The sequence below is a fragment of the Diutina rugosa genome, assembly GCF_008704595.1.
Source record: "Diutina rugosa strain CBS 613 chromosome Unknown scaffold6_size315584, whole genome shotgun sequence".
In the NCBI taxonomy this organism is placed as follows: domain Eukaryota; kingdom Fungi; phylum Ascomycota; class Pichiomycetes; order Serinales; family Debaryomycetaceae; genus Diutina; species Diutina rugosa.
In genome coordinates this window covers 67151-93849 of record NW_022995116.1, presented here as the reverse complement: position 1 = coordinate 93849, position 26699 = coordinate 67151, and the positions used below count along the sequence as shown (strand labels likewise).

At 50.5% G+C, this 26699-nt stretch overlaps 11 protein-coding genes and 1 pseudogene across 12 annotated transcripts; 7 read left to right on the top strand and 5 right to left on the bottom strand. All coding sequences in view use genetic code 12, as the record gives it.

The window, feature by feature from the left end:
* Positions 1-544: 544 nt before the first annotated feature.
* Positions 545-856, top strand: HSK3 (Hsk3p; the record flags this gene model as incomplete). Its single annotated transcript, XM_034154857.1, has 1 exon — positions 545-856. One exon carries the CDS (start codon positions 545-547, stop codon positions 854-856), a length of 312 nt encoding a protein of 103 aa, XP_034012923.1.
* Positions 857-1530: 674 nt separating this feature from the next.
* WAL1 (actin-binding protein) lies at positions 1531-3432 on the top strand (the record flags this gene model as incomplete). Its single annotated transcript, XM_034154856.1, has 1 exon — positions 1531-3432. The coding sequence occupies one exon, from the start codon at positions 1531-1533 to the stop codon at positions 3430-3432; it is 1902 nt and encodes a 633-aa protein (XP_034012922.1).
* Positions 3433-4058: 626 nt separating this feature from the next.
* On the top strand, positions 4059-4262 carry RPS28B (40S ribosomal protein eS28; the record flags this gene model as incomplete). The annotated part of the gene is made up of 1 exon (XM_034154855.1): positions 4059-4262. One exon carries the CDS (start codon positions 4059-4061, stop codon positions 4260-4262), a length of 204 nt encoding a protein of 67 aa, XP_034012921.1.
* An 856-nt stretch (positions 4263-5118) lies between these two features.
* On the top strand, positions 5119-6747 carry RTF1 (Rtf1p; the record flags this gene model as incomplete). The annotated part of the gene is made up of 1 exon (XM_034154854.1): positions 5119-6747. The coding sequence occupies one exon, from the start codon at positions 5119-5121 to the stop codon at positions 6745-6747; it is 1629 nt and encodes a 542-aa protein (XP_034012920.1).
* Positions 6748-6980: 233 nt separating this feature from the next.
* SRB9 (Srb9p) lies at positions 6981-11855 on the bottom strand (the record flags this gene model as incomplete). Its single annotated transcript, XM_034154853.1, has 1 exon — positions 6981-11855. The coding sequence occupies one exon, from the start codon at positions 11853-11855 to the stop codon at positions 6981-6983; it is 4875 nt and encodes a 1624-aa protein (XP_034012919.1).
* A 1971-nt stretch (positions 11856-13826) lies between these two features.
* DIURU_002224 lies at positions 13827-15653 on the bottom strand (annotated as a pseudogene). The gene is made up of 2 exons: positions 15229-15653; positions 13827-14538 (listed from the first exon to the last, which is right to left on the bottom strand). Coding segments are annotated over exons 1-2 (1137 nt in total).
* A 3127-nt stretch (positions 15654-18780) lies between these two features.
* DIURU_002223 (uncharacterized protein) lies at positions 18781-20364 on the top strand (the record flags this gene model as incomplete). Its single annotated transcript, XM_034154852.1, has 1 exon — positions 18781-20364. One exon carries the CDS (start codon positions 18781-18783, stop codon positions 20362-20364), a length of 1584 nt encoding a protein of 527 aa, XP_034012918.1.
* Positions 20365-20586: 222 nt separating this feature from the next.
* On the bottom strand, positions 20587-21435 carry DIURU_002222 (uncharacterized protein; the record flags this gene model as incomplete). The annotated part of the gene is made up of 1 exon (XM_034154851.1): positions 20587-21435. One exon carries the CDS (start codon positions 21433-21435, stop codon positions 20587-20589), a length of 849 nt encoding a protein of 282 aa, XP_034012917.1.
* A 487-nt stretch (positions 21436-21922) lies between these two features.
* Positions 21923-22633, top strand: DIURU_002221 (uncharacterized protein; the record flags this gene model as incomplete). Its single annotated transcript, XM_034154850.1, has 1 exon — positions 21923-22633. The coding sequence occupies one exon, from the start codon at positions 21923-21925 to the stop codon at positions 22631-22633; it is 711 nt and encodes a 236-aa protein (XP_034012916.1).
* A 418-nt stretch (positions 22634-23051) lies between these two features.
* On the bottom strand, positions 23052-23570 carry DIURU_002220 (3-hydroxyanthranilate 3,4-dioxygenase; the record flags this gene model as incomplete). Its single annotated transcript, XM_034154849.1, has 1 exon — positions 23052-23570. The coding sequence occupies one exon, from the start codon at positions 23568-23570 to the stop codon at positions 23052-23054; it is 519 nt and encodes a 172-aa protein (XP_034012915.1).
* Positions 23571-24572: 1002 nt separating this feature from the next.
* Positions 24573-25316, top strand: GPM1 (phosphoglycerate mutase; the record flags this gene model as incomplete). The annotated part of the gene is made up of 1 exon (XM_034154847.1): positions 24573-25316. One exon carries the CDS (start codon positions 24573-24575, stop codon positions 25314-25316), a length of 744 nt encoding a protein of 247 aa, XP_034012914.1.
* A 44-nt stretch (positions 25317-25360) lies between these two features.
* PRO2 (glutamate-5-semialdehyde dehydrogenase) lies at positions 25361-26677 on the bottom strand (the record flags this gene model as incomplete). The annotated part of the gene is made up of 1 exon (XM_034154846.1): positions 25361-26677. The coding sequence occupies one exon, from the start codon at positions 26675-26677 to the stop codon at positions 25361-25363; it is 1317 nt and encodes a 438-aa protein (XP_034012913.1).
* Positions 26678-26699: the final 22 nt, after the last annotated feature.

Genomic DNA, 26699 nt, shown 5'->3' with positions numbered 1-26699 from the left:
CAGCACTCGCGGACATCGCCCGTCCCTTGGGGTGGGGGGCACGCGGGGGCGGTCCTGCCGCTGCCACCGGGTGTGGACGGGTCTGCAGGGCACCGGGTTTGCCCTGGAGCTTGCTATCCATGGCGACAGAAGGGTGAGGGGCAATTTTCAGGGGTGGCGGCCGTGTAGTCTTTGGGCACTAGCGATTTCCTGGGGTCAAATTTTTATCGCGCGGAACGTCTCGGGGCGATCCCAAAGATTAGGGGACCGGTGCGAGGGGGAGCTAATTGGGGGCAAACCGAGGGGTATTTTCGTGATTTGGAAGTGGAATGGGACTATTTTAGGACACAGGAATTGATTGATAATTTCAAATTTTTGATAGGGTGTGTGCTTGGGTGGAATCAATGGGTACTAGTTTTGTTCGTGCCTTGTTTACTGGTCCTAAAGCGGTAAGTGCGGCGGCTGGCCCATGCCAAGATAAGGTCTGAGTGCGCGCGCATCGGCAACTACTACTAGTACTAGATCAAAACAACCGTGCACCAAAGACGCTAAGACTTACCCGAACATGGAACTGCTGCTGCCGGTGAGAACGGGCCTTCGGAGCCAGGCCACGGGGCCAGAACTGCTGCTGACGATGCTGGTACAAACGACGGAAACTCCCTTAGAGCGCCAGCTTAAGCATTTGAACTCACAGATGTCGCAGTTGGTGACTAACCTCGATACGCTCAATAAGAATGTCGACACGATGTGTACTCAGTACCGGAGCATTGAGGAGCTTGGCGTCATCCACGCGTCGTTATTCATGGCGGGAGTGAAGGTTTATGAACATAACCTCGATGATAATGGCGGTAATAATGAGACCAATGATGATGACTAACTTGATTTGACAAGTGAATTACGATGAAGTTGAACCATAGTACCTTATGTTGTTTTGGTTGATGTCAGATGATTTGACCAGAGATCATTCACCTTACATGTTGTGATCCTGGCTAAGCATTAATCAATAGCTGACTCAACAAGAATAAGAGCTATGTGATTACTTGTGACACATGGATCAATAAGAGGAATCGATGCTGAAACAGATCAGGGATTAAATCAACGATCAATCAGTTCATTGTCTCCATCGCCTACTTAGAGATCGATCAATTGGTAAAGTTCGCAGACTGGTGTCGCTACCATAAAACCAACTACAATTCGATTCAATCTAGCATCATTATACGTTTCACATCCGATAATCCCAAATTGATCAATGCTCCATCTACTTCATAAACTACTAGCCGGATACGAATCATTTGAGACACTTTGTGGTAGTTATCGCGCGCACCTAACAAGTCAGCCAGCCAAAATTGAAAGCGTAAAGGTACCATGAATATCACCGCTACAACCGCTCAATTGCCTCAAATGACCTAACATAGACATCCAGTTACCTCAAATAACACACCTTTTGTTTCATTTAATCCAATCTTCGCTTTGTGGCTTGATTTACCTCTCCCTTCCTCCTCTTACTTTGCTTGCCATATTGCGCGCCCACCACACACCCTCACGCCCGCCATGGGGATCCTCAACGACAGCGACCGGGACAAGGTGAAGCGCCACATCCCCAAGGCGCTGAACAAGATCATCGATGCCACCGTCGCCCGCTTGTACATTGCCTACCCTGACCGCACCTCGTGGACGTACACGGGGCTCAGCGGCGCCATCGCCCTCGTCGACGACCACGTCGGCCACACTTACTTCCTCAAACTTGTGGACATTGTCGGCGCCCGGGGCGTGATCTGGGACCAGGAGCTCTACGTCAACTTCGAGTACAACCAGGACCGCAAGTTCTTCCACACGTTCGAGATCGAGGACTGTCTTGTTGGCCTTCTCTTTGAGGACACCAAGGACGCCGCCCACTTCTACAAGCGCGTCACCAGTCGCCACAAGCACGCGCTGCGGGCGACGGTGAACAACAAGAACGCGATTGCGCTTAAGCAGCGCCAGGGGGCGCCGGCGGCACCGCAGCAGGGGCCGCGGGGCGAGTACGTCGACACAACGACGGCGCAGCGCCAGCGCCACGCCCGCGGCGTGCTCTACTACGACGGGGCGCCGCCGCCGGAGTGGCGCCTGCTCTACCGCGAGCTCGAGCTGGCGGGGATCACCGAGGACATGATCGCCGATAACCGCGAGTTTATCAAGGACTACATTGCTAAGCAAGGGGGGCCGTTAGTGGGGTTGGAACCTCCCATCCCGAGACGGTTTGCCAGCGCCGCTAACTCCACTCCCGACTTATCAGATTTGGTGACGCCGCTGTCGCTGACGAAGAAGAAGGCGCCGCCGCCGCCACCGGGCGCGGGCGCTCCCAGTGCGCCGTTTAGCGCTGGGTCTACATCTTCACCTACGCCCCCGCCAGGCTCGAGCGAGTCGCCCGAACCCTCAGCTACACCTACACCTACCACGTTCAAGCCACAATTCCGCGTGCCGCCACCGTTATCGCTGGCGCCGGCGCCGTCAGTATCCGCCAATAAGGCTTTACCTGAGCTCCCTCAACTGCCAGCGCTGCCTCTAACGCCGCAACTGCCGGCGCCCGGAGCGCAACCACCGCAGGCTCTCCCACCGAGACGAGGATTGCCGCCAGCGCCTCCTCCTCGAGCTACTGGGGGAGCGCCACCACCAGCTCCTCCCCCACGCGCTACTACGGGAGCTGGCGCCCCTCCTCCACCTCCACCACGCGCTCGCGCCGCAGCGCCACCACCAGCGCCGCCGCCTCGAGCCAGAAACGGCGCTGCTGCCCCTCCACCCCCACCAAGAGTGCTTCTGCCACCTTCAGCAACCCCTCAACAGCCTCAAGCACCACCACAATTCACTCTGCCGCCGCCTCAGGCTCCGCCAATGGCGTCGCCGCCACCATCGTTACCTCAGCGCCAAGTGCCGGCGCCGCCACCGACGGCGCCCGCAGCGCAAACCCAAGTACCACCTCCACCACCTCCTCCCATGGCGCAAAGCCAAGCAGCACCCCCTCCACCGCCTCCCTTACCCCCTCAGCCAGCAGCAGCGCCTACTACTGCGGCAGCGGCGCCGCCTCCTCCTCCACCATTACCGCCGATGGCTGGTGGGGCGCCTGCGCCCGCTACTGGCGCCGGACCGCCGCCACCGCCACCGCCGCCGCCTGATCTTGGTGGCGCTGCGCTGGGCGGACCGCCTCTCCCTACACCTGACGCTGGCCGTGACGCTTTACTCTCAGCGATTCGGGGCGCCGGCGGCGTGGGGGCGCTTAAGAAGACGGATAAGTCACAGCTTGAGCGCCCTAACGTGTTGCTTCAGGAAGCTCGCGGTGAGACTCCCGCCGCACCTCCTGGGGGCGCCGGCCCCGGCGCCGCTGATGGCGGTCTTGCCGGCGCGTTAGCCGCCGCTTTGAACAAGCGCAAGAACCGCGTGGCGCAATCCGACGACGAAGACGACGAAGAGTGGTAACGACACCAACGACAAAAATGACAACATCAGATTTACATTACATGCGGAGTGGAGGCATTCACGATGCCAAAATCACTTACATTGACATCGCAATAAACGCCCTTCATTTTAGATTTAGTGACAATTGTTCAGTCATTATCTCTTCAATCGGAGATGAAATGATTGACGATTAGGTCCATGAAAGTGGTCCACTGAGTGGTACAAAATTGTAGGGAGTCAAATGCGATTTAACGAATGACTTTAAACTAGCCCAAAATCCTAGCAAAATTCAGACGAAGTTTGTCACCTCTTTCTAATTTTATTATTTTCACATTGCCTTTTGACTGGTGCCATCTCATAAGGAATATGAACTCTTGCTAAGTTTTGGCCATGGTTCGTTGGATAATATAGGTAAAAGAGATCATGAGAGTTATAGATTTTAGTGAGGGTCAAAGAACGTTAACGCAGTGCTCATCTCATGGTAGCGCCACTCTCCTGCAGGTAATTCAACATCAATTTTCAGGTCAGTTTCCAACCTGCACATAACCACACTCTCTGTGCACACCGAGGCCCGGCTCGCGAGCGACAAAATTTTTACCTCTACTCATTTCAGTTTTTTTCTTTCATTCACATCCGTATCAGCAAACATGGACAACAAGACTCCCGTTACTTTGGCCAAGGTTATTAAGGTTCTCGGCAGAACCGGCTCCAGAGGTGGTGTTACCCAAGTCAGAGTTGAATTCCTCAACGACACCAACAGAACCATCGTGAGAAACGTCAAGGGCCCCGTCAGAGAAAACGACATCTTGTGCTTGATGGAATCGGAAAGAGAAGCCAGAAGACTCCGTTAAGAGGTTGGGGACGTCATTTACACTTTTTTTGGGAATCCGTACTTGGATGGTCTTAATACACAACATCTATTGAACTATGTGTAGGTGGGGGTTTTACCGTCAATGGCAAGCAGAGTTCTGAAACAAGGATGACGTTTTGTGATTGATTGGAAACTTCTATATCAACGTGGTGAATGTTACTACGGGTTAGCGCCTTAGTACGGCTTTGCCACAATTAGCCTTAAATCGTCGCCTTCCTAATTGGGACGGAGGCTCCTCTCATCACTACTGAAAATTTGGCACGTGACTTAGGGTTCGCACCCTAAACCCAATAGTGGCAAATGTCACTAGCCACACTTCTCCCCTAAAAGTAGAGTCCAACACCCAATATCATCAGTCACCACCGTCATATCAGGTAGTCTCTATCATTGAATTTCAATAATTCTTGTTTTCTCGTTGTCCCTTCGCTTTGATCTCCAAATTCGCAATATAATCATAAAACCGCACGTCTCACTCGCGTCTGTGGGGAAAATACGACGCGCAGAGCGATAACCGTTTACCATCAAGGACATAGCCATCAACTACTACGATCAATCCCATGGTCAACCAAAAATTTGGTTGTTTCAAACCTGCTAAAGCGTAATTATAGTCTAAAACTTTCGTTCATCCCCCTACCTTGGTATTAAATCCATTTTCAAGCTGTACCTCTCTGTCTCTTCTTTTGCCATTTATCAGCAGTTCATTTCGTTCACCGTTCCTTATAGTAGTCTTCCGTACATTTGTTGTTTGTGCGGGCTTGCCAAACACTCGTGCAGCAAAGATTCATCGATCGATACTTGTGCGACTCGCGCGCCCTCCCTACTAACAAGTGCCCCACATGCTGGACTTAGACGAGGACTTGTTGGCGCTTGCCGGCGGTGCTGACGGCTCCGACCACGACGAGTCGCTCTCGGACGACGAGGTGCTTGCCAAGAAAGTCCGCCACCACGACGCCGACGGCGATGACGACGACGACGGTGAAAACGACGATGACGACGACGAAGGCGAATTCGACGAGGACGGCGACGCTGACGACGATGACAACCTCAACGAGGAATTAGTCAACCCGTACCCTTTGGAAAACAAGTATAAGGACGAAGCCGACCGGGCTGAGCTCGAGGCAATGGACGAAATGCTGCGTGAATCTATTCTCTACGAAAGAGCCCAGGAAATGCAGAAGTTCACCGAGCGCAAGTACTTGGTGGAGCGGGTACGCAAACTGAAGCAACAGGCGCTGCTGGCGCCCACGAGACTGCTGACGAGAACGCTGGCGCGGTCGCTGAAGGACGACAAATTGCTGGAGTTGAAGAAGCAGCGGGAAAAGAAGCGCAAGCGCGACGCCTACGAGTACGAGCTGGACGAAGACGACCAGGAAGAAGAAGAGGAAGAAGAGGAAGAGTTTGATGAAGAGGACGATTACGACGACTACTGGGGCGGTGCTCGCCGCGACCGCGACCGCGACCGGCGTTCGTACGAGCGTGCTACTGTTGCCGATATCGCTAAGATCTGTGTCGGGCGGTCAATGTTGGCGAAATACTGGTACTATAAAGGGTACGCTGATACCGTTATCGACTGCTATGGGCGTATCAACTTGGACTGGGAAAAGCGTAACAACCGCCGCCCACCTCAATACCGGTTGGTGAAGATCATCGACGTGATTAACCGACCGGAAAAAGCCTATAATGCCGGCAGCAACGGTAAGCTCGATGTCTTCCTTAAAGTATCGCAAAACCGTCAACAACAAAGAGAGTTCCCTCTCCCTTTCTTCCTGGACTCGCCCCCCACGGCTGATGATTTCGACCGTTACGTTAAAGAACTTGAGAAGACGAACGAACTGATAGACTATGTTGATGACGTTAACGAAAAGGAAGGACAATTACGCCACTTGGTCACTCGGGGGATGGACGACGACGATATCAACGAGAAGGTTGCCAAGAAGCAAAAAATAGCGGCCCAACTGCTGGCCAACGCCGACGCTAACTTAACCGGGTACGATGCCGTCACTCGTAAGGCTCAGCTTAATGACGAATTGAAGGTGGCTAAGCAGCAGAGCAACATGGAGCGGGCTAAGGAGCTCGCCGAGCGCATTGCTCGTCTCGACGAAGTGATTGCCAGCCTGCAACTGAGCTCGCAATCGATCATGGCCAAGCTCAACGAGAGAAACCGGAAACTCAACCTGCAGAACATCCGCAAGGCCGAGATTAAGGATAAAGTGACCCTCGACAATACTCCTGCCGACGACACCGACCCCTTCCTGCGATTGAAGACTACCACCAGAGTGTACTACCAGGAAATGATCGATAAGGAGAACAAGAAGGCGATTGAAGACGCGAAGAAGACCGCCGCCGAACGCCAAGAGGAACAGGAGAAGAAGGAAGAGGAAATGGAGAAGCTGACCTACCGCGTGTCGGGGGAAATGGACAAGTTGATCGGGCTGATCGACGTGCAAATCGAGATCAAGTTATAGCATGACTGAATAGTAATGACAAAACCACTAGATACCTAAGGGTCCCAATTTGCTCCTAATCAGTCCAGTACCACCAGTGACGACCATCTATGATATTATATACCGTCTTCCATCATCAATCTACCATGGTGATATGAGGTATTTTGACTCTAGATTTAATTTTACTATTTCGACTCTAGTTTTATTTGAGAGTCAGGTGGTTTAACTACACAAACAGCCAGATGGCAAATGCATTACTCTACGTACACGTTGACCAAGTAGTCCAACACTTTGCCCACGGCTTTAATGTGCCAAGGCACAAGTTCGTCGGCTTTGCCTTCGCCGTTGAGCCCCAAGATGTCGTTCATCAACACCAACAGCTTATACTGCTTGAGGATGATTTGCATCAAATTGTCCAACAGCCAGTAGTTAGGACACAGCAACAAGCTCACCTCAAACACCAACATCTTATCGTCGTCCTCTTTAGCCAAGTAACCCATTCTCATCCCCAATTTCAGTGGCAGATTCAATGAAGGGAGGGGCGAGTGAGGGATGATCGCCCAGATATCGGTGGCAGGGTCGTGTAAGAGGATATCTGTAGTCGGCAAGGCCCCGGTATTACCCAGTGTAGGCGTGCCGATACCGTTAGTTGGCACTTGTGTATCTTGAGGAGAAAAGAACCCAGCGGGAGCATTGAGGAATTGCTGAGGGGAGTGGAAGTTCGGCGACGTCACGAGCGTCGACGGCAGTGTCTCCGTCAGCCGGTTATTGAACTGTCTGAAGAACGATTCGCGGTCAATGATTACCGACGTCTCGGGTTTCGGCAACTCAGCGTCGTCATCGCTGGGAGGAGGCATCAGCACCGAGAATGTGTCTAATGTAGAGCGAGTCACTGAAAGTACGATGAGCCCCATCTCCTTATGCTTGGTGGTAAGCCGTTTCCAGTGCACCAACTCATCATCCAATATGATCAGATTGATCCGCGTGAGCACCAAAAACCGCTTGCCGCCCACCAGCAGGGTTTTGTTGTATAACTCGTCGTTGATGCGCTTGCAAAAGTCAGATGACACCTGCCAGATCTCGTCGATGATGTCGCCGATCTGCTTCTGGCCATCGCAATACCACAGCTTCGTCATATTGACCAATCCCAACGGGTCGCTCCACGCACACGAGATCCAGTGCTTGTCCAACGAGCGGTCGAACGCTAGGTGCAAGAAAATATCGTCGTTAAACAGACTCTTGGTACCCTTGGCCGACTGGTGCTGTTGCATGAACTTAAACTGGATGCGTTGGGGTGGATCACGCACAATATGAGTGTATAAATTGTTGCCGTATTGTGGTTCCACTTCGTCGAGAGTGTATCCAGCATTGGGACAGATGGTGTACAAGTTGAGCGAGAGCATTGTCAACTTGATATTGGAGAATGGGCGCAAGCGACAGTAGCCCTCGGTGTTCTGCTTCACCACGTACAGTGCCGGCACCACCTTGGTGAAGAATTTGACGAGGGGGAGCTGGTGTCTCAGCAACGACACCTTGAAGTCCCTGAATACCTTCGCAATCTGGAGCAACGAGTTGTAGTTTTGTTCCTGGAAATTAACAAAGAGAACGAGAAGGGGACGGTCAAACTCGAAATTGTTGGTCTTGTTGATCAAGTCCAATTTAATCAACTCCACCAATTGGGAAAGACGGCGGCGGACCAGAAGGATATCGTCGTCATCCACGGATATAACCCCTTGAATAATGCTTTCAAGATCAAGATGTGATTCATCGGGCAGCAAGTTGACGCGGGTGATGCTCCCCAAGTTGCTCTCGTGGTAGTTATTGACCACCTCAGTGACGAAATCGTGGAGATACAGCGAGTTGTCAGGGGTGGAGCGACCAATAGCCACTACTTGAAACTTCTTGGGAGGCATGATGGGGCTAAAGTTCAAGTAGTTCCAGAAGGGAAGGGCGAAGCTGTTCAAATTGATAGTTTCTTCATTCTTCTTCAACCGGATTTTGGTGGTGGGGAGGGAGAAGATCTTATCTTCGCCATGGTCCCAATCATCGCGGAGTTGAGGAGCCAATAATTGAGTGAGTACAGAGCCATACTCTTCGTATTTGTCACTGGTGGTACCGGAAATACCCTCCCATTCAAGCTTATCGAGTTTACGGAGCAAGCGGGAAATGGTAGACGCTCCGTTACTCAGCAGAGCGAAAACCCCTTCACCACCATCGTCGTTTCCAGCATCGTCGTAGCCAGTAGTAATGTCACCCAAAAACTCAATTTGTTCCAACTCCAGCGACTGAGGAGGCTGGAACCCATCGAGAAACTCAAGCAACAGCATGCGGTAGCTCTGAGGGAACACCGAGTTCCACTGGTCAAAGAATTGTGTCGGTGGCATTGAGTACACGAGCTGGTCCGGGTGCTGCTTCAAGTTGAGATTGAGGTCAAAGATCAACAGCTCGTGGAGATACTTGAGAAGCACGTCGACGTTCTGCGCCAGCACCACCATCTGGTCCTGTTTCAACGGGTCAAAGTCGTCCGTCTGGATGCCATCGTCGTCAATGTTATAGTTTGTCGGCACCTCTCTTTGGTTATTCAACAAGAAACGAGGGGGGATGGTGGAGACGTTAGCACTTCTCAAGATGAATGGCAAGTAGTTCAGCGACAGCTCGGGGGGCAGCACCATCAGCGGCTCCTGGGGGTGGTGATGGTGGTGGGGGAGTTGTTTCTCCTTGATCAACACCACATCAGCATCGGTATCCACCACCATCGCGTCAGTTTCCTCAGTGTTTGGGTCGTGTATATCTCCTGAAGCATCTTCTTCCTCAACCTCTATAACGGGAGGAGTAACACTGTCAAACGGGAGGTCTTTCGCCAGCAACGGACCAAACGAGCGCACGCCAGGACTACCCAAGTACGCCAACCCGGTTTGGTGGCCAGACTTAGCCATATCGCGGTTGCTGCGTGGGGTATCAAACGGTTGCGGGAACAGAAACGTCATATCGGGAAACTTATATGGCGGTGACGGTGGGGCCACTTTATTGGTCGCAGCACCTCCTACCGAAGTAGCGGAGGTTGCAGCAGCAATACCCAGAAACTCAGGGATGCCAATGGTCTTGTTGAACCACTCTTCCGCCGGGTAGCGAGTATCTTCAACATCGTCGGCGTCAGACTCGCTCAGGTCATCGAGATCCAGTATCACTTCAGGGAGCTCTCGTTTCGGCTTGATATCGTCGAACGGAAGTGTGCCCAGTACCAGTGTTTCACGGATCAGTTCTCGGCGTTTCTGAGGTTCTTCAACGGCTTTCTCAGCTTTATCGACGTAAAACTTACCGCCTTTACCGTACTTGGTATCGATATTGCTCTGAATGATGGGGTTGAACAAAATAGGAGAAAAAGCCAGCTTTTCCTCGCTGCCACTGCGCTCGTTGTGGGGTGGTTGGGGCTGGGCCAAAGGTGGTGGGGGTGGAGGGTAGCGCGACCCAAGCATCGGAGAGCCGTTGCCCACAGGATTGGTATGAGCTAAATTAGGCGTAAACATGATCGGTACAGGGGCCCCAGGGTCTCGGTAGCCGGGAGTATCTTTGGCATCCTTAGATATGGTCATTTTGTCCTTGGGAATGTCGATCACTTGCTCCACTATCAGCTGCGGTAGCGTACGTTTAAGATCCTCTCGGTCCACAGGCAGCAAGTTCTCTGGCGCAGGAAACAGCTTGTTGGCTTCAACAGAAGCGGAACGGCTGCCAGAGCCTTCTCTCAGAACATCATCATTAGGGCAAGTAGGGGCAATAGCCTCCGAGGGTTCGTCATCGTCTCCGCCGAATAGATTAAATAGCCCATCAGTATCTTCAGTTTTGGCAGCAGCCGCACTGAGATTATCGTCGCCGCCAAAGAGATCGTCGATGTCCATCGAGTCGTCCAGCGGGTGTTGTGGGTCCGCTGCCCCTGCTAGCAGCAACGGATCGTTTGCGGTAGCGTTGATCTCTGGTGGGGGAATGCTTCCAGGGTGGCTGGTATTATCACCAAAGAGGTCATCATTTCCGGAAAACATTTCGGGGACGATGGGAGTGACGTCCATCAGCCGGGGCATAGCGATCGAATTAGGTGCCAGACCCAACTGGGGAGGCTGAGGCTGGGTCAGCGACATGCGACGGTGACTGTGGTTGATGTTATAATCGATAAACTCCAGCATGAGTGTAAGAGGTACCAGGGGAGCGGCCACTTCTGATATTGAGCGACGAGGTTGAGGCGGCACAAACGGCTCCATCTCGCCGAACTGGAGAAGACACATGTCCCACGGCCACAATATGCACTTGCGGTTGTCAATAGTGTGAATGAATTTGGCAATTGTGGAAGTTTGGTTGTTCCACTGCTTTAAATTAGGCACCAATTTTATCCACACGATGTCGGCAGGATTATCGTAAGTCCGGCCGGTAGCCAATCGTATGAGGTTTAGTATAACCTCAACGTTATCGTGGTCGTTTTTGGTAACGATATTCGCCGCTAGCAGATCAGGATCACATAAATGGCACCTTATGGCGGTAGGTATGGTATAGATGACGAAATTGACCTCTGACTGCAGCTGCCAGTCAATTGACAGCAGTGGTTGAAGCCTGGGTCGGTCCTTGACGAGGATCAGCACCACCAAGTCGCCGGAACTGAATAGAAATGGGTCAATATAGAGCACGCGGCCATCGTCAGCTAACACCCCGTAGTTGCCGAATAAGTGCACCTGATGGTGTAACAGTAACATGTACATGATCATCTTCTTCACCGCTTTGACGAAGGCAATGTTGGCAAACGGTAGGTAGTAGTCGGCCTGAGGCGTGGCACCTTGTGCTGGCTGCTGAGGCTTGGGCGGCGCTGTGAACCGAGCCACCGGCACCGTAGCCCGGTGCTTCAACTTCACTGCTTCAGGAAACTGTTGTTCGAGGTCAATTACCTCTGGCGTCACTGAAAACAGGAAGAGACACTTGTTGTTGTAAGTGAGAAGACACCGGGGGTGGCGCGAGCGCCATTCGAGCTCGGTCTCGAAAAGCCGCTGGTCGTTGCCATCGGGACTGAGGTAGATGGCATAGGAGATCGCCTTCAAGTGGGCGAGCTTGTAGTAGTGGGTGGAGATCGCCAGCGGGGGGGCTTCCATCACTACCACGAGTCGCTATGGGGTCTAACGCGCGAAAATCATCACCAAAAGTGGGGGACGGAATCTCGAACCAGAGTGAGAAAAGACACACTAGAATAAGAGAACTTTGAGATAAAATCGATGGTTATGGTGCTTTGGTGGTGAATGATGCATGGTTGAGTTCGTGTGAGTGGCATGTCGCTATAATGGTGAGTCACACCGTTCTTTCAAAAGAGGTGAGTAAGGACAGGGATACGATACCAATCATGAGTTCCACTGAGATATTTCGGTGAGCTTCAGTGAGCTGTTTGTGTTTCAATTATTTTGATGTGCTACAAGCTGTGAATGTTTGATTAAATGCATTAACTAAATAAGAGAGCCCAACCTCGAGGTTCCTTCGAAGTTCACCTGTCATTGGCCAGGAAGTCAGTGAAGAAAGAGGTGAAAAAGAATTTCCGCCACCCCCACTTGGTGGGTCCGTGACGGCAGAGCGAGGCACCCTAGGCTGAGTATATTGGCCGCCGACACACCCACTCTGTATCCTTCCAAACCACCAAAGTCTTCGAAGCTTATCAGTGGCTGGATGGTGCAAAGACACGCTTACGCCAACCACCGATTTCTTCGAAGCTTATCGATGGCCAGCACAAGGCTCACTCAGCCCCCGAAGTCTTCGAAGCTTATCGGGGAGGATTGAGTGGTGCGCTGAGAGATAGAAACTGACTGGTGAACATTGACAGGGGATGCTGGCCCTTTTATGCCCCTGTACTGCACACTGGCTTGGAACCCGAAGTTTTGGGGAGTTACCCGCCTTTGCCATTATATCCGTGGTCAAGGTAATCTGTGCCTGACTACTACTGAGCTAATCGGAGGTGGTGTGCGCATGCTGGGCTAGAAACCACGCCGACTTCATTATTCTCGTGCCCATTGTGCATTGCATCGTCAACTGGTAGAGTCGTCAAGGGCAAAAATACCCTGCGAACGGTTAGTCGTGTGTGCGGTTACTCTCGAGTGTGATGTGTACGGTGAGTTTCGATTAGAGTGAGTCATCCCAGTTTAGATTCGAGTGATCTACCTAGCTTGTTCGTTGCAAAAGATTCTGTTAGGTTCAACACTGGAATGCGGGGAACGCTATGCGTCGTCATTTTAGACGGGTCAAGTCGGAAACAACGAACGCACTCGACTTTAGGGGGGCACCATATCCAGGAATGGCCTCCGACGACAACATAAAAAGCGTGTGGTCGCTCTCATTCTTCATCTAAACCTTCTCGGCGACCTCCATTATGAGTTGAAATCCACTCTGGTCTGCCTCCACATGGGACCGTGACCTACATACATGGTACCCGCTACTGACTGACGATTTTACTGACGCTACTACTTGCTGTTGACGATACTGCTCGCGGCTCGCTGTTTATCGCTGTTTGCTGATTTTATTCTGTCGCCTCCAGCTGCTAAAAACTTCGAAGGATTGGCGGCTAAGCCGACTGCTCGCTGGACTTGACTCGTGCTCTGTCACGCTGCAACCAGTAATACTCCATGACCATCCCGTAGGCGGGGGAGATAGTGCACTCTCATACACATCCCCTATGGGCGGTAGGCAAGACACTCCAGTCTGATTGTATCCGCAACGACAGATTAGCCCTGGTCGGCCAACAAGTACTTGGACCTCGCGCGAAAACTGATGGCACTCCATCGACTGTCACTGGCCATGCTTGGACTGGTAAGGGGAGTTGATGGGTCTCCTTTTTTCAGAAATTTTGTAGGTTCGGGGTCTGGTTTGTGGCATGTGTATAGGTACTTGTATAGGTCTATAGTTAGATTAGTCATATAATAACTATAATCAAGGACTTTTTCAAAAACTTTCTTTATTTGCCTTACATAGTCCAGGGATTTGAGTCTTTTCATCAAGCCCTACGTAGTTCAATGATTTGTGTCTCCTACAATTGGCTTCCATGACGTGTGTCGTATTTTATCTATCTGATCGTTATCATTACATTACTTCTTGCTCTTCTTCTTCTCGGCCTCGGCCTCCTTTTCCGCCTCGATCTCGTCGACGTACTTCTTGATCTCGTCCACCGACAACTTCTCGATGACGTTGTGGGGCTTCATCACCAGCACCTCAATGTTCTTGGCCCCCGTCTGCACCACCTCCAACAACAGCTTCACCGTGAGCCTAATGGTGTCTTCGTCGGACAAGTCCTCGGTGTAGTTCTTCTCCAAGAACTCACGTACGGTCTTCGAACTGCGGCCAATGGCGTGGGCTTTCCACGCATTGTACACCCCCGAAGGTTCCGTCTGGTAAAGTCTAGGAGTGGTATCGTTGTGGTCAAAACCAGCGATGATGGTAGCAATACCAAACGGACGCACCCCACCCAGCTGGGTGTACTTCTGCTGGACGCCGGCAACGTACTTGGTCATGTATTCGACGGTGACGGCGTCTTCAAGGGTTAACCGGTGCGATTGGGCCTCAACACGAGCCTTATCCACAAGAATACGGGCGTCGGCGTTCAACCCGGCAAACGCCAACACCACGTGGTTGTCGATCTTGCACAACTTCAGCGGGGTGATCCGCGGGTCCTGCAACTTGAGGGTGGTCCGCTTCTCGCAGCCAAGCACCACACACTGCTTGCCCTTGATCCCCACGGCACACGTCCCCCGCTTCACCGCCTCCAGGGCGTACTCGACCTGGAACACATGGCCGTCGGGCCTAGATGGTTAGTATGCCAATTCGCTCAAACCCACTCGAATCTGTCATTTTATACGTACGAGAAGATCGATAATGCCGAGTCGTAGCCACTCATGGTATGTAGTCAGAAACAGGCCTCTCTGAATTTGGATGGCAAAAAGTCGAGGGCGCGCGCCACCCACACTGTGCGACAGTGAAAGTGCGGCGCTACCAATCTCAGTCTCCAGTAGGTGATGGCGAAGGCTAAACCAGGCCCCCGTCCGCCAAAGCAAGTTCCGGGTAAAGAACATTATGCCCGCATGCAACTTCTTCACCAGGCGGCCACCTGGTGCCAATTACACCGTGACCTAGCCCCGTTGGCGCGTGGTTATACTCGCAACCGAGACCTGGTGGCGAAGAAAACGGTATTGAAGCTCGCCCCAGAGTTAAAACATTTGCGATGCAAACATTGTTTTACACCTCAAATACCCGGTCTTACCACATCGACATTTATTGACAACCAGCTGCGACTACAGCTCCGCCATTGCGATGTGCTTGTGCGGCGATGTCTCCGCTGTGGCCACCACAAACGGTTCCCCGTGGGCGCTGACAGAGACCATGTTCCTTTCAGTCAACGTCCCGACGTTCAGTGTGAGCTTGGAGGTCCTCCTCCTTCGACCGTTTCTGAAGCAACTGAGGCTAATGATGATGTACACTAAATACGTTAATGACTATATATAATTGGACTTGATCCGGGGTGCCGGCTGCGCCTGTTTCCGCTGCACCGGCACCACTTTCGCCCCCAGCCAGTGGTACTTGAACCCGATCTCGTGGGCAAGAATCTCGCCAAACCCAAGCATCATCCCGTTGATGAAGGGAAGCACGAGATTGATGGCCGACTTGCGGATGATGGCCCACACATCGATGGTAGCCGGAACCAGCAGGCTTCCTCCGGTGGCAATGAGGTCGGACTCGATCTTTTCCGTGTCTAACACGTGGTCATGGTCGTGGTGGCGGGGGTGGTCCTGGGAGCCGCTGAACACGGTATAATCCTCTTCCACTTCGATCTCAATGATGGTGGGGGTAGCGACATCGGCCTCCACCTCTTGAGTATCGCTGGCTGGCCCCCGTTGTCTCAACTCCGCCTGGGTGGACATGGACAATCTTTGCGGGTGGTAGTGTAGGGTGAGGTTGAGGGATCTAGGCGATCGTGCGCACTCACACCCATGGTGCTTAAAGCGAGAGCCATGAGAAAAATAGTATGAACTACACCATACCTTTAAGTAATATCAAGTCACATGCGTACTTGATGAATCCCAACAGGTCCGTTTGTTGACCCCACAAGAGTAGCAACACTATAGGCTGAATTTGGTAGGGTTCATGACGAGTTTCGTTAGGCAGTGTGCACGCACAAACCACTCCCAGGTAATCTCAGTGTGACTTCTAATGAAAGTACTTCCAATGAAATGGGTGAAATGATTTCAACTTTCACGAGGGAAGCACTCGGTACAACTTCTTGGAGAGTGATCATCTCCTGATATCTTCGCTCTGTTTGGAGGGGTACATCTGTGGTTAGCGATAGCGTTGTGATCTTGGCTTTGAGATGGTGTCCTTACACTATCGAAAAGCTTGTTCTAACGGCTGGAGCTACCCCACATCAAATTGGGATCATGTATAATCCCATTGAGACAGTCGTCACAAGGTAGATCTATGGCAGAGCCGGCCGCTTTTCGGCACAATCAAATTTGACCTAGGGGCATTCCTAAATTGGCAGCACATACACTAGACCCAAATACTTTAAACGTAATACCCCAACTGAAGAGCAATTTATGAGATTAAATTTGGTCGACCAGCCTTGATCCTCAAATCAACTGGTCGTCGGAAGTGGGGAAATTCTTGGCACGATGCCGTGAGCGATGATGGCAGCAGTAGACATTGAGCTACCCTGCTGGCCAAGCACCTGCAACTCAACGTTTGAACCAGCGACAAACACATTGGTAGAAATATACTTCTTAGAAATGTACAATTGCATGTTTGTTTGTAGCTAATGTGTGCTTAATGTAAAGTGACATTTCGCTAAGCTAACGCTAATTGTGATTGAGGTAACAGTTCAAACCCTAAAGTGAAATATATGTAGTTAATATCCTAGTAATCTTGAATGCTTTTGTTTGGAGAGGTGTAAAATATGAAAATTTTAAGCCGAAAAGATTTCAAAAGCCGAGGAAAAAAAAATAAAAAAATAAAAAAAAACTAATTTTTTATTGAAATTTTTTTTTTTTCCCAGACAATTTCTGTTTACTATTACGCATATATTTGGATTGTGTGATTCACGGGGAAGGTATCAAAACTTGCTCAATCTGCGTTGAAACGATGGAAGCTTAGCCTGAAGATTCCTTTACTACATGCAGGATTGATCCATGACTGCATGAATACTCAACAAGTACTTCAAAATTCCATATAACTTCATAAGAGTATGCAGTCATTGAAAGATTGTAATTCAATTACGATAGTCACATCATCCCTCACTTAATCACAGTTTGCAATTGATAGCATCGTGATCATAATGCGTACGGCTATCACCAAATCCTGCGGGTAATGCAAGTAAAGTGAAATAACAAGCCCGGCAGAAGCCTGGTTCTCTGGACGTAGTCTCCGGCGGCTAGCCTGCTGCGTGCACGGATACTGGAAGTGTGTCACAGGCACCACACAGGGGCTGAACGTGGCCCAATCGTCTCGCCAGCGCCAAGTTGTGCCCAGACGGCGTTGGATGGTATCGAGGTTTGGTAAAGTGATCGCCGAAAGCTTTTGGAGCATAGGTGGCCACTGGACGTTGTTGGTAAGCACTAAACTGGGGTCTATACATGGCCGACCCTCCACGGATCTCGAGTCAGCGGCGTGATTTTAACCCAAATCCCGCACCTCAGAAATCAGCCGCCCGCTCACCCGCCACGCCGATGTTTGAGCCGGCGTAGCTAGTGGGGCCCCTCGAGGCGCCAAAGAGTGCCAAACAGCGGTCTATACATTGCTCACACTACTTCAGAATTGTCGTCAACTCGCCAAACGACACATCAGCAATACTTCAGATGCCAACAATAACTATGAAGCAGATAAGTAATTGTTGTCGCTTTTTTTCCAATTGTTCCTCTGACATTCCTGAAACTACTTCAAATCGAACGTTAACTTGCCCAGATTTTTATCTACTATACTTCTGATGCCAACAAATGAAGCAAACGAAATTTCTCTATCTATCTTTTCTGATTTCATATCAAATTATGTGTATTTTGGCAAAAAAAATCAGAAAGATCGCAATTGTTGTTGTAAATACTATTTGCACCGTATACATTTCAGTGGTGTAGCTCAGAGTTCTCTACAGTGTCATATTCGGGATGAAAAACCTGATTGAAAACTTTTAAACGATATGCAAATGCAAAGCGTGTGTGCAGGACCCTGAAACTGAAAGCACGATATTTATGTCGGTGTTACTGTTGGCACCTACCCAAACCCATCAAGCTGAATAAAAACACCTTCAGATTACAAGGATACTTTTTAAAACCGGCCAGTCACTCTGTAAGTGTGTGGGTCAACTCAACTTTTTGTGTCTTGCATATTGGTCTATGCACCTGCATACAAACGTTGTGTGTAGACGAGGTGTTACACACTTCTTATCATTGTTGCCAACACCACAGGTTAGTATGAATCTTCATTACATGTAATAGATTACGCCACCAACTCAAAGGAGTGCAAAAAAATTTTGCAAAAAAAAAACATAAGTTTTTTTTGCTACTGAAAACTTACAAAACTTCACCCAGAAGCACCGTTTTTGAGGTGAACTCGCCCAAAATCACATCAAATATATTTTCAGTAGCAATAAAAGTTATGGAGTAAACAAATTCGTTTTATCGATTTTTTCTGATTTTACATCTGGCATTGTAGATTTTCTATGTTTAAATTCAAGAAATTCTCATATGCTGTTGCAAATACTATTTGAATTGTATTTATCATAATTATGATACTCATCTTGTTTCTGGAGTGTATACCCGATGAAAACACCCAGTTGAAAGTTCACATATTACACGAGGACGCTACCTATATGTGCAGGACGACAATTTGCAAGTGTCACATGTGTTATCAATTCTCAAGTTCGATTCTGCATGACGAAATTATCACTATAAAAAAGTGCTACGATTCATTCTTCAGTCTTCTTGTCTGAGTACGACACGCTCGCGCGTCGACACTACCACCCACTATAGTTGATTGCCATTGGAACGATACGAAACATCAGCAATGTCGATTTTGGAGCTGATCGAAAATCTCGACAGGTTGGATGTTCGGGACTTGTGCGAGATTCTCGCCGACTCCAGACAATCTGAACCGTCGATTCATGAGGTTGAACCGTCGAATCATGAGACTGAACCCTTGACAACTGAACCCTTGAAGACCACACCACCGGCGCTGCCTTCAAAAAAAAGCAAAAGCCAGCCTCGTGAATCCGTCTCCAAACCGGTGGAACTCCCGGCCCTCAACTCTGACTCTGCCAACAAGAAAAAGGATGTATTCATCAACACGTCGTGGTTCGAGATCTCCAAATTCAAGCAGAACGCTAAAGGTGAACAAAGTCCGTACCAACGTGTTGGCTTACAAGCCAAAAAGGCCCCGTTGACACGCAAATACATACCCACGTATCGCTTGATTCGGTTGGTATTGGAGTACGCCATCACTCACAAGTTCAAGGCGTGCCATTTGGACATCGATCTCGCTGGTAATGACCTTGAGTTTGAAGATAAAAATGTCCGGTACGTCACCGATGACCCCGTGGCTAGGTTGCAAAACCCCCAGGCCAAAAATTTAGGCAAGCATTTGATTCCACAACCCATCCCGGGGATGAAGGGTGCCGAGAAACTCTTCCACGATGGCTTTACGCGGTTCCTCGTCAACCAATTGGGTTTTAAGGACTACAGTGGCGCTAGGGGCGTATGGGTTTACGCTCCGCAAGGGAAGACGACGGCCATCGTCATGATTGCCCATGATGACATTTTGATTTTCGGCAAAGATGACCAGATGCTTCGGTGGGTTGAGTCTGAATTCGCCAATAAGTACGTGGTAGTGAATTTAGGGTTGCCTGCCTTTTTCGCAGGCAATCAAATCTACTACAAATTGAACAAAGGACAGGTTACGATTGACCGCAGGCAACAGTGTTTCGACTTATGTAAAACCCACAACGTGAAACCCGATCCATTCGTTGATTCATTCTTTGACGATGACTTTGACTACGAATGGCGTTTGTTTGGATCAAAGCAGAAATTGAGTCGTGCCGAAAGAGGCGAGAAAGTGGCTCGTTTCCAGCGCATAATTGCCGATTTGATGGCGATCTCAAAGTCGTTCTACAGAGATATCACCAACATGGTGGCTAAGCTCGCCAGTCTCGAGCTGAATGTCAACGACTTCCTCCTTGAAGCAGCCGAAAGAGCGGTAAATTTTGTAAGCAACTTTTGCGATGGAGAATTGACACTTGGTAAGCATCCTGCGAATAACTCCGTTGCGGACGTGGGGTACGTCCTTCTTCATGACGAGGACGAAAGACATAGGGCTGTTGTCACCTACTCCATCGATCGTAACGGTCAACTTGATTTTTGGGCGAAGGTAGTGAACAATTGTGACGTTTACCTGGATGAACTTGCGGAGCAGATGCAACGTGAGGTTGATGAAGACTATAAGTATTTCACTATGCTCGACCATTTTGTGAGTACGGGCCAGATTCTCGACCCACCTCCCAAAGTATCGGTTCCCCGCCTGCGCTATGAGCATGCTGAAGCCAAGATAAACGATTTGCCCATGTGTAACTGTTTATCAGCTGGGTCTACGCGCTAGTCCTCTCAATAACGAATGGAAGAATTCGATTATTCTATGCCGCCGAGCCTTGTATATTAGACACCGAATTGAATATGAATGTGTACCTCCGATTGACCTTACCTCTTAAAGAGTTTCTTCCTTTGTAACACTCCCAAACATAATAGCATTGTAACATTCGCTGTTGGATATTAATAGGGTTATTTGAATGGCTAATACAAAGCGACAAGTATCGTGCTCAGTTCATGCCCGGAACATGATGTGGGTGAGAGCAATCATGGTGTTGGCCAAGATGCCGGCAACAATCGACCATTGCTGGCGCTTGCTGAACACTGTCAGGTCCGATAACAACCATACCACCGCCACTGCCCCCAAGAAGAGCCCCAAGAGCATGCCAAACACAAGGTCCCATTCTTCGTAGTCCTCAAGATCAGCGGCGGGTCTCGCGTTGGCCCCATCGGCAACAGCTCCGGGTCCAGCCGGGCGCGCCAGCGACGTGCCGTCCGCTGAGGGGTACATCATTGTTTGTTCGATCCACTGTTCCTCCATCTCCCGCAACCGTCGTTGGCGCTGTTCTTCATCCTCCACGTCAGCAATCTGGCCCTGGCCGCTCAGCGGCTGGTCCTGGGCGTGGATGGCAAGGAACTGGCGACGGAGGTCGCGAACGTCTTCTTCCAGAAACCCCTGGTTGAGTAACCGATCAAACCCAATCTGTTGCGGGGTAGTCGAGGTCACGGGAGTAGCATTATCAAGCAGAGACTCCTCTTCAAGCTGCTGGCGCGTCAAGTGGTCGCCGACGACACAGTGGATGAACACCACCAAATCCTCGCCCGATTGCGCTGAAAGCTGGTTGAACACGTCCCGCTTGTAGTTGGTTTCGACGTTAAGCACCCGTCCATTGTATATAAGCCGTAACCGGCGGTCGTTAGTCTGGGGCACCTTCAGCCGGATCTGCGCCTTGATCCAGCTGGTGGACACGAGTCTGTTGATGTCGTCCTGGCTCGGGTTATACAGGAACGGCAAGTCAAGATCAGGTAAGGCTGCGTCCAGCGCCACCGAGTTGGTAAACCGGACCCGGATGATCACTTTCATGGTGTGTGCGCGGGTGAGGGCAACAGTGAGAATCGCCTTTGGTGACTAGGGGCGTGGTGAGCACACCCTGGCAGACCAAGGCAAAAATTGTTGGCTACAAAAACATTGACTTGAACATCATGCTGAAATATAGATATATATAGTAAAACATGTTGCAGTAGGAGGTGTCGTCGTTTGCGTCGTGGTTGTTCTTCGAAATCTGCGGTTGCCGCGGGTCACCAGAAGTTTCCGTGATAAGAATCTCACTCGCCCAGACCGAGCGCATTAGCCACCACCTCCTAAACGGTCACCAAGTATCCCATTAATACACTGTATGAAGGGCGGTATCAGCTGCAAACACCTCTGCCACTCATCCGGTGACCTCTTTCTCTTTTGACGTAAGCGGCAGCAGCACCGGCGGGGCGGTGCCTGCATTTTGCCACCACCCAGCCTCGACCACAGCAACCGACAACTAGCGCCTCCCACTCACCATCTCCCACACCAAAGAATGGCTTCACGTCCTACCAAGCTCGACACCGAGATCAACGACGTGAAAGCGTCGGTGCAGGCGACGGGCGACGACCCCAAAGCGCTTACCCAGGCCCTCGGCGACGTCAAGGCGACGGTGGGGGCGACCGACAACGTCGACTTGGACGACACTAATGCCCGTTACTCGGCGTATTTCGCTCGTATCCGGACAATCATGAGAGCCTCTCATCGCTACATTGCCTACCTGAGTGATGTCGGCGAGTCGTTCCGTCCCGTGGCCCACCCCGGGTTGATTAAGGCAGCGTACGCGTTGTCGTTCGGTTACGTGGGGGCGTCCGTCGGGTACACGTCGTGGAAGGTGTACATGCAAGACCAGGGTCGCTACCGGCCCGGGCTCAAGCCCTGGGACACGCCACCTCCTCCCGACGCGGTGGCGGCATCGTTGTTCAGACACAACAATCCGAAGAAGTGGCAGCACGACTGGCGAGTGGTAGCAGTCAAGGACGGTATTTTCCAATTGGTGGCGCTGATGGCGCTCCCGGCGTTCACCATCCACTCCACTGTGCGCTACTCGCTGGTATTGTTTAAGAATACTAAGAACCCCCAGATCAAGACGTGGGGGCCCGTGGCGTGTGGTCTCGCCGTGGTGCCGGCGTTGCCCTACCTCTTTGACGAGCCCGTGGAACACCTTATTGACGGGGTCTTCGACCAATTAGAGAAGTTTTACTAGCACCAGTACGATATTTAAATAGCACTAATGCTCACGAAATTACGTCAAATTTGCAGAAATGGGTGCAAAGTGCGTTTGACACATTTTGGTGCACCAAAATGACACAATCACACATTATACAAAATAAACGAGATATAGATTCCCAATTTTCATCTTGAGTTGTACGTATACATGCTATTCCACATTCGATGGCGATGTAAGGGTTCAAACACCGAACCCACACATGAATACAGAAACACACATTTTGATGAAATGTATATCTACAATTGAAACCAATTGTTTTGCCAATTGTCATATCGGCTGCATTTGATTAATTATCTATCTTCTTCCTCGATTTAACCCCTTTCCTTTTTGTAGTCATTTTTCACATTGCATCATCTGAGACTCTACCATTAGCAAATCCATTAATGAAGTTTGCCTAATCGTCCTGAGGCCGGCTGTAGTTGTAGGTGCCACATTTGCCACAGGTACGAGCATCGTCGTCGCCGTCAAACGCCAAGATCGCGTCCTTCACCTGAGTGCCTAAGTCACTGCAATAGAACTCCTTTTCGTGGATCACCTCTTGGCAGTTACGACAGTACCACCGGATACGATCGTTGACCCCCTCCGGACGATCCTGCTCCACCACCAACCCCACAGTATCGGCAAATCTCACCGGATTATGGGGAGTATTGCCAGGAAGCAAAAACGAGTCGCCTTCGTTGATAATGATGTCACGGAACTTACCGTCATCAACCACCTTGAGACACATTGACCCCTTAAGCTGGTGGAAGTACTCGGGAGTCTGATTGATGTGGTAATCGGTGCGGGCGTTGGGTCCACCGACAATCATCACCGTCGACCCCCCTCGGTGAAGACAGTAGTTGTTGACGGGAGGCTGGAGAAGGTGCTTGTTCTCCTCCACCCATTGCTTGAGGTTGATGGGGTCAGGAAGCATTGGTGGGGTTGACTTGAGTGTAAATAGCGGGGGTCGTAAATTTATTGGGGCCACACACGTGAACGTTGCGACCGCAGATGCAATAGCGAGCGAGTGAAAAAAATGAGCTGATCGATGATTTGACTCATCGTAACTTCCCAGACAGGACTCGAACCTGCAATCTTCTGATTCGTAGTCAGACGCTTTGCCATTAAGCCACTAGGAACACTCGAAATTTTCTGACTTGCGCTGTATGGTAACATCCACGCCGTGTGTCGATTTTTCGGTCTGTCGTTTCCTAACCGTGGATCTAGAGGGTCGAGAGAGAAGGGGCATGATGCGTATGCGTGAAAATAGCAAAGTCCGTGCTTTGATGAGCCAGAAGACCTCAAAGAACAAAGATTGACTCCCGCGAATTGCGGGTTACTTACTCTCAAAATCTCTTCTTATTCCGTTTGAATCAAAGCAAATAATCATCATAATAGATGATAATTCAATAGGAGGGTAAGATTGTGAATTCAAGTTCGTAGCTGTCAACAGTTCTTACCCTTGTGATGCCATCAGTGGTGAATTTCGGATCGAGAACAACGAGATCTAAATACTGAAACCAACGCTTCTAACCAAATAAGCTCGAATACAATTGACAACTATCGTTCAATTCATCATTAGTTCGATGGATCAATCATGAAAGACATTCAGAACCTTGAAATTTCAATCGGTCAATCCGTAAAACCTTTTAAATTTTGATTATTCTTCATCAAATAGGATTGTGTCACCCCAACATGTTTCGGTCGAGATCAACAATTGATGAGGGCTGGACCACGCCACGGTTTTTATGAGCGGTACACGCTCATTCGACGCGTGGGATGTTGATAACTGCGGCTGTCGCCAGCCCGGCAATTCTCGGGACAGAGTGGTGCGGATCGGCGGGATTACCATTACTGTACGAAAAATTGGGGTACGTATAAATAGTTACCCATTCGCGCCTCGGCACTTCTTTCCAACCACACACATCTAGCCACTATGCCCAAGCTTGTCTTGTTACGTCACGGTCAATCGGAATGGAACGCCACCAACCAATTCACTGGTTGGGTCGACGTCTCGTTGACTGAACAAGGCCAACAGGAAGCCAAGAGAGCCGGGGAATTGATCAAGGAGGCCGACCTCAAGTTCGACGTCGTCCACACCTCGTTGTTGACCCGTGCCATCCAGACCACCAACATTGCCCTCCACGAAGCCGGCCAATCGTGGTTGCCCGTCAAGCGCTCGTGGAGACTCAACGAACGTCACTACGGTGACTTGCAAGGTAGAGACAAGTCGCAAGCGATGAAGGAATACGGTCCCGAAAAGTTCCAAACCTACAGACGCTCGTTCGACGTGCCTCCTCCCCCCATCACCCCTGACAACAAGTACTCGCAACACGGCGAAAGAAGATACGCCCACTTGGACCCCGAGATCATCCCTCAAACCGAGTCGTTGAAGATCGTCATCGACAGATTGTTGCCCTACTGGCAAGACGACATTGCCGCCGACTTGTTGGCCGGCAAGACCGTGTTGATCGGTGCCCACGGTAACTCGTTGAGAGCGTTGGTCAAGAAGTTGGACAACATCTCCGACGCCGACATCGCCGGGTTGAACATCCCCACCGGTATCCCCTTGGTGTACGAATTGGACGACAACTTGAAGCCCACCAAGCCCGCCTACTACTTGGACCCTGAAGCCGCCGAAGCCGGGGCCAAGGCCGTTGCCGCCCAAGGCTCGAAGTAAGTCTATAACTAAATGAGACATGACATATTATTCTATATATAGGTTTAGAAGGGGATCGATTGGTGCAAGAAGGGCTTGTCACCGCCACCACCAACAAATTCACCAACAATGTGGCCGTTACCCCGTAACTGGTACTGGTAACTCATCAACCCTTCGAGACCCACGGGGCCACGAGCGTGGATCTTATTAGTCAGAATCCCCACCTCAGTACCGAAACCGTAGCGGAAACCATCAGCAAATCTGGTTGAGGCGTTCCAGTAGACACCGGAAGAGTCAATGCCCTTCATGAACTTTTGAGCGCGGGCTTCATTTTCAGTGATGATGGCTTCAGTGTGTTTGGACGAGTGAGCGTTGATGTGGTTAATGGCAGTGTCGACATCGTCAATCAAGTCGACGGAGATATCGAACGAAAGCCATTCCTTGTCGAAAGCATCGGCTTCAGCGTCTTTAACGTATTGCTGGTCTAACAGTTCGGTGTAGGGCTTCACGGCCGGGGTGACGTGTAACGTCACCTTAGCGTCCACCAACAGTTGGAGGAGGTTAGTGATGGCTTGCCTGTCGATGTTCTTGTTGATAAGCAATTGTTCCACGGCATTGCAGCCAGCGGGGTAGTTAGTCTTAGCGTCAACGACGATCCGCAGCGCTTTAGTAGGGTCGAATTCATCATCAACGTAGATAGAACAAATACCATCGGCATGACCCAACACGGGGATCTTGGTGTTTTCCTTAATATTGCGGACCAATTCGTTAGAACCACGAGGAATGACAAGGTCAATGTACTTGTCTTGATTAAGTAAGTCAGCGACATCTTCTCTCGATTGGATAAGTTGAATGGCAGCAGCGGGCACGTCAGTCTTTTTATCGAGGGTCAGCGACACCACTTCACTCATAGCTTTGAAGGTTTGGTACGATTCCTTACCACCTTTGAGGATAGCAGCGTTACCCAGCTTCACGGCAAGAGCAGTGATGTTGGCAATGACTTCAGGGCGGGCTTCAAAGATAATGAGCAAGACACCAATGGGAGCAGTAAGACGGTACAATTCAAGGCCGTCGTCCAACTTGGAGGCGAACGTCACTTTGCCCACAGGGTCCGGCAAATTCTTCACGTCCAAGATCCCTTGGAGCATGGCATCAAACTTACCCGGGTTGTTCAAATCAAGTCTCTTGATCAACAGCGGCGATAACTGTTGCGATTTGGCGTTATCCATATCGATCTTGTTAGCGGCGAGGATATCGCTTTTGGCCAGGGCAAGCGCATCGTGGATCTGTTGCAATGCGTCCGATCTCTGGTCGTTAGACAACGTCTTAAGCACCCCGAACGCCTGGTTGGCGTCGCGGGCGATGGTCTCGGCACTGGACATGGTGGCTATTTGTGTGGAGAAC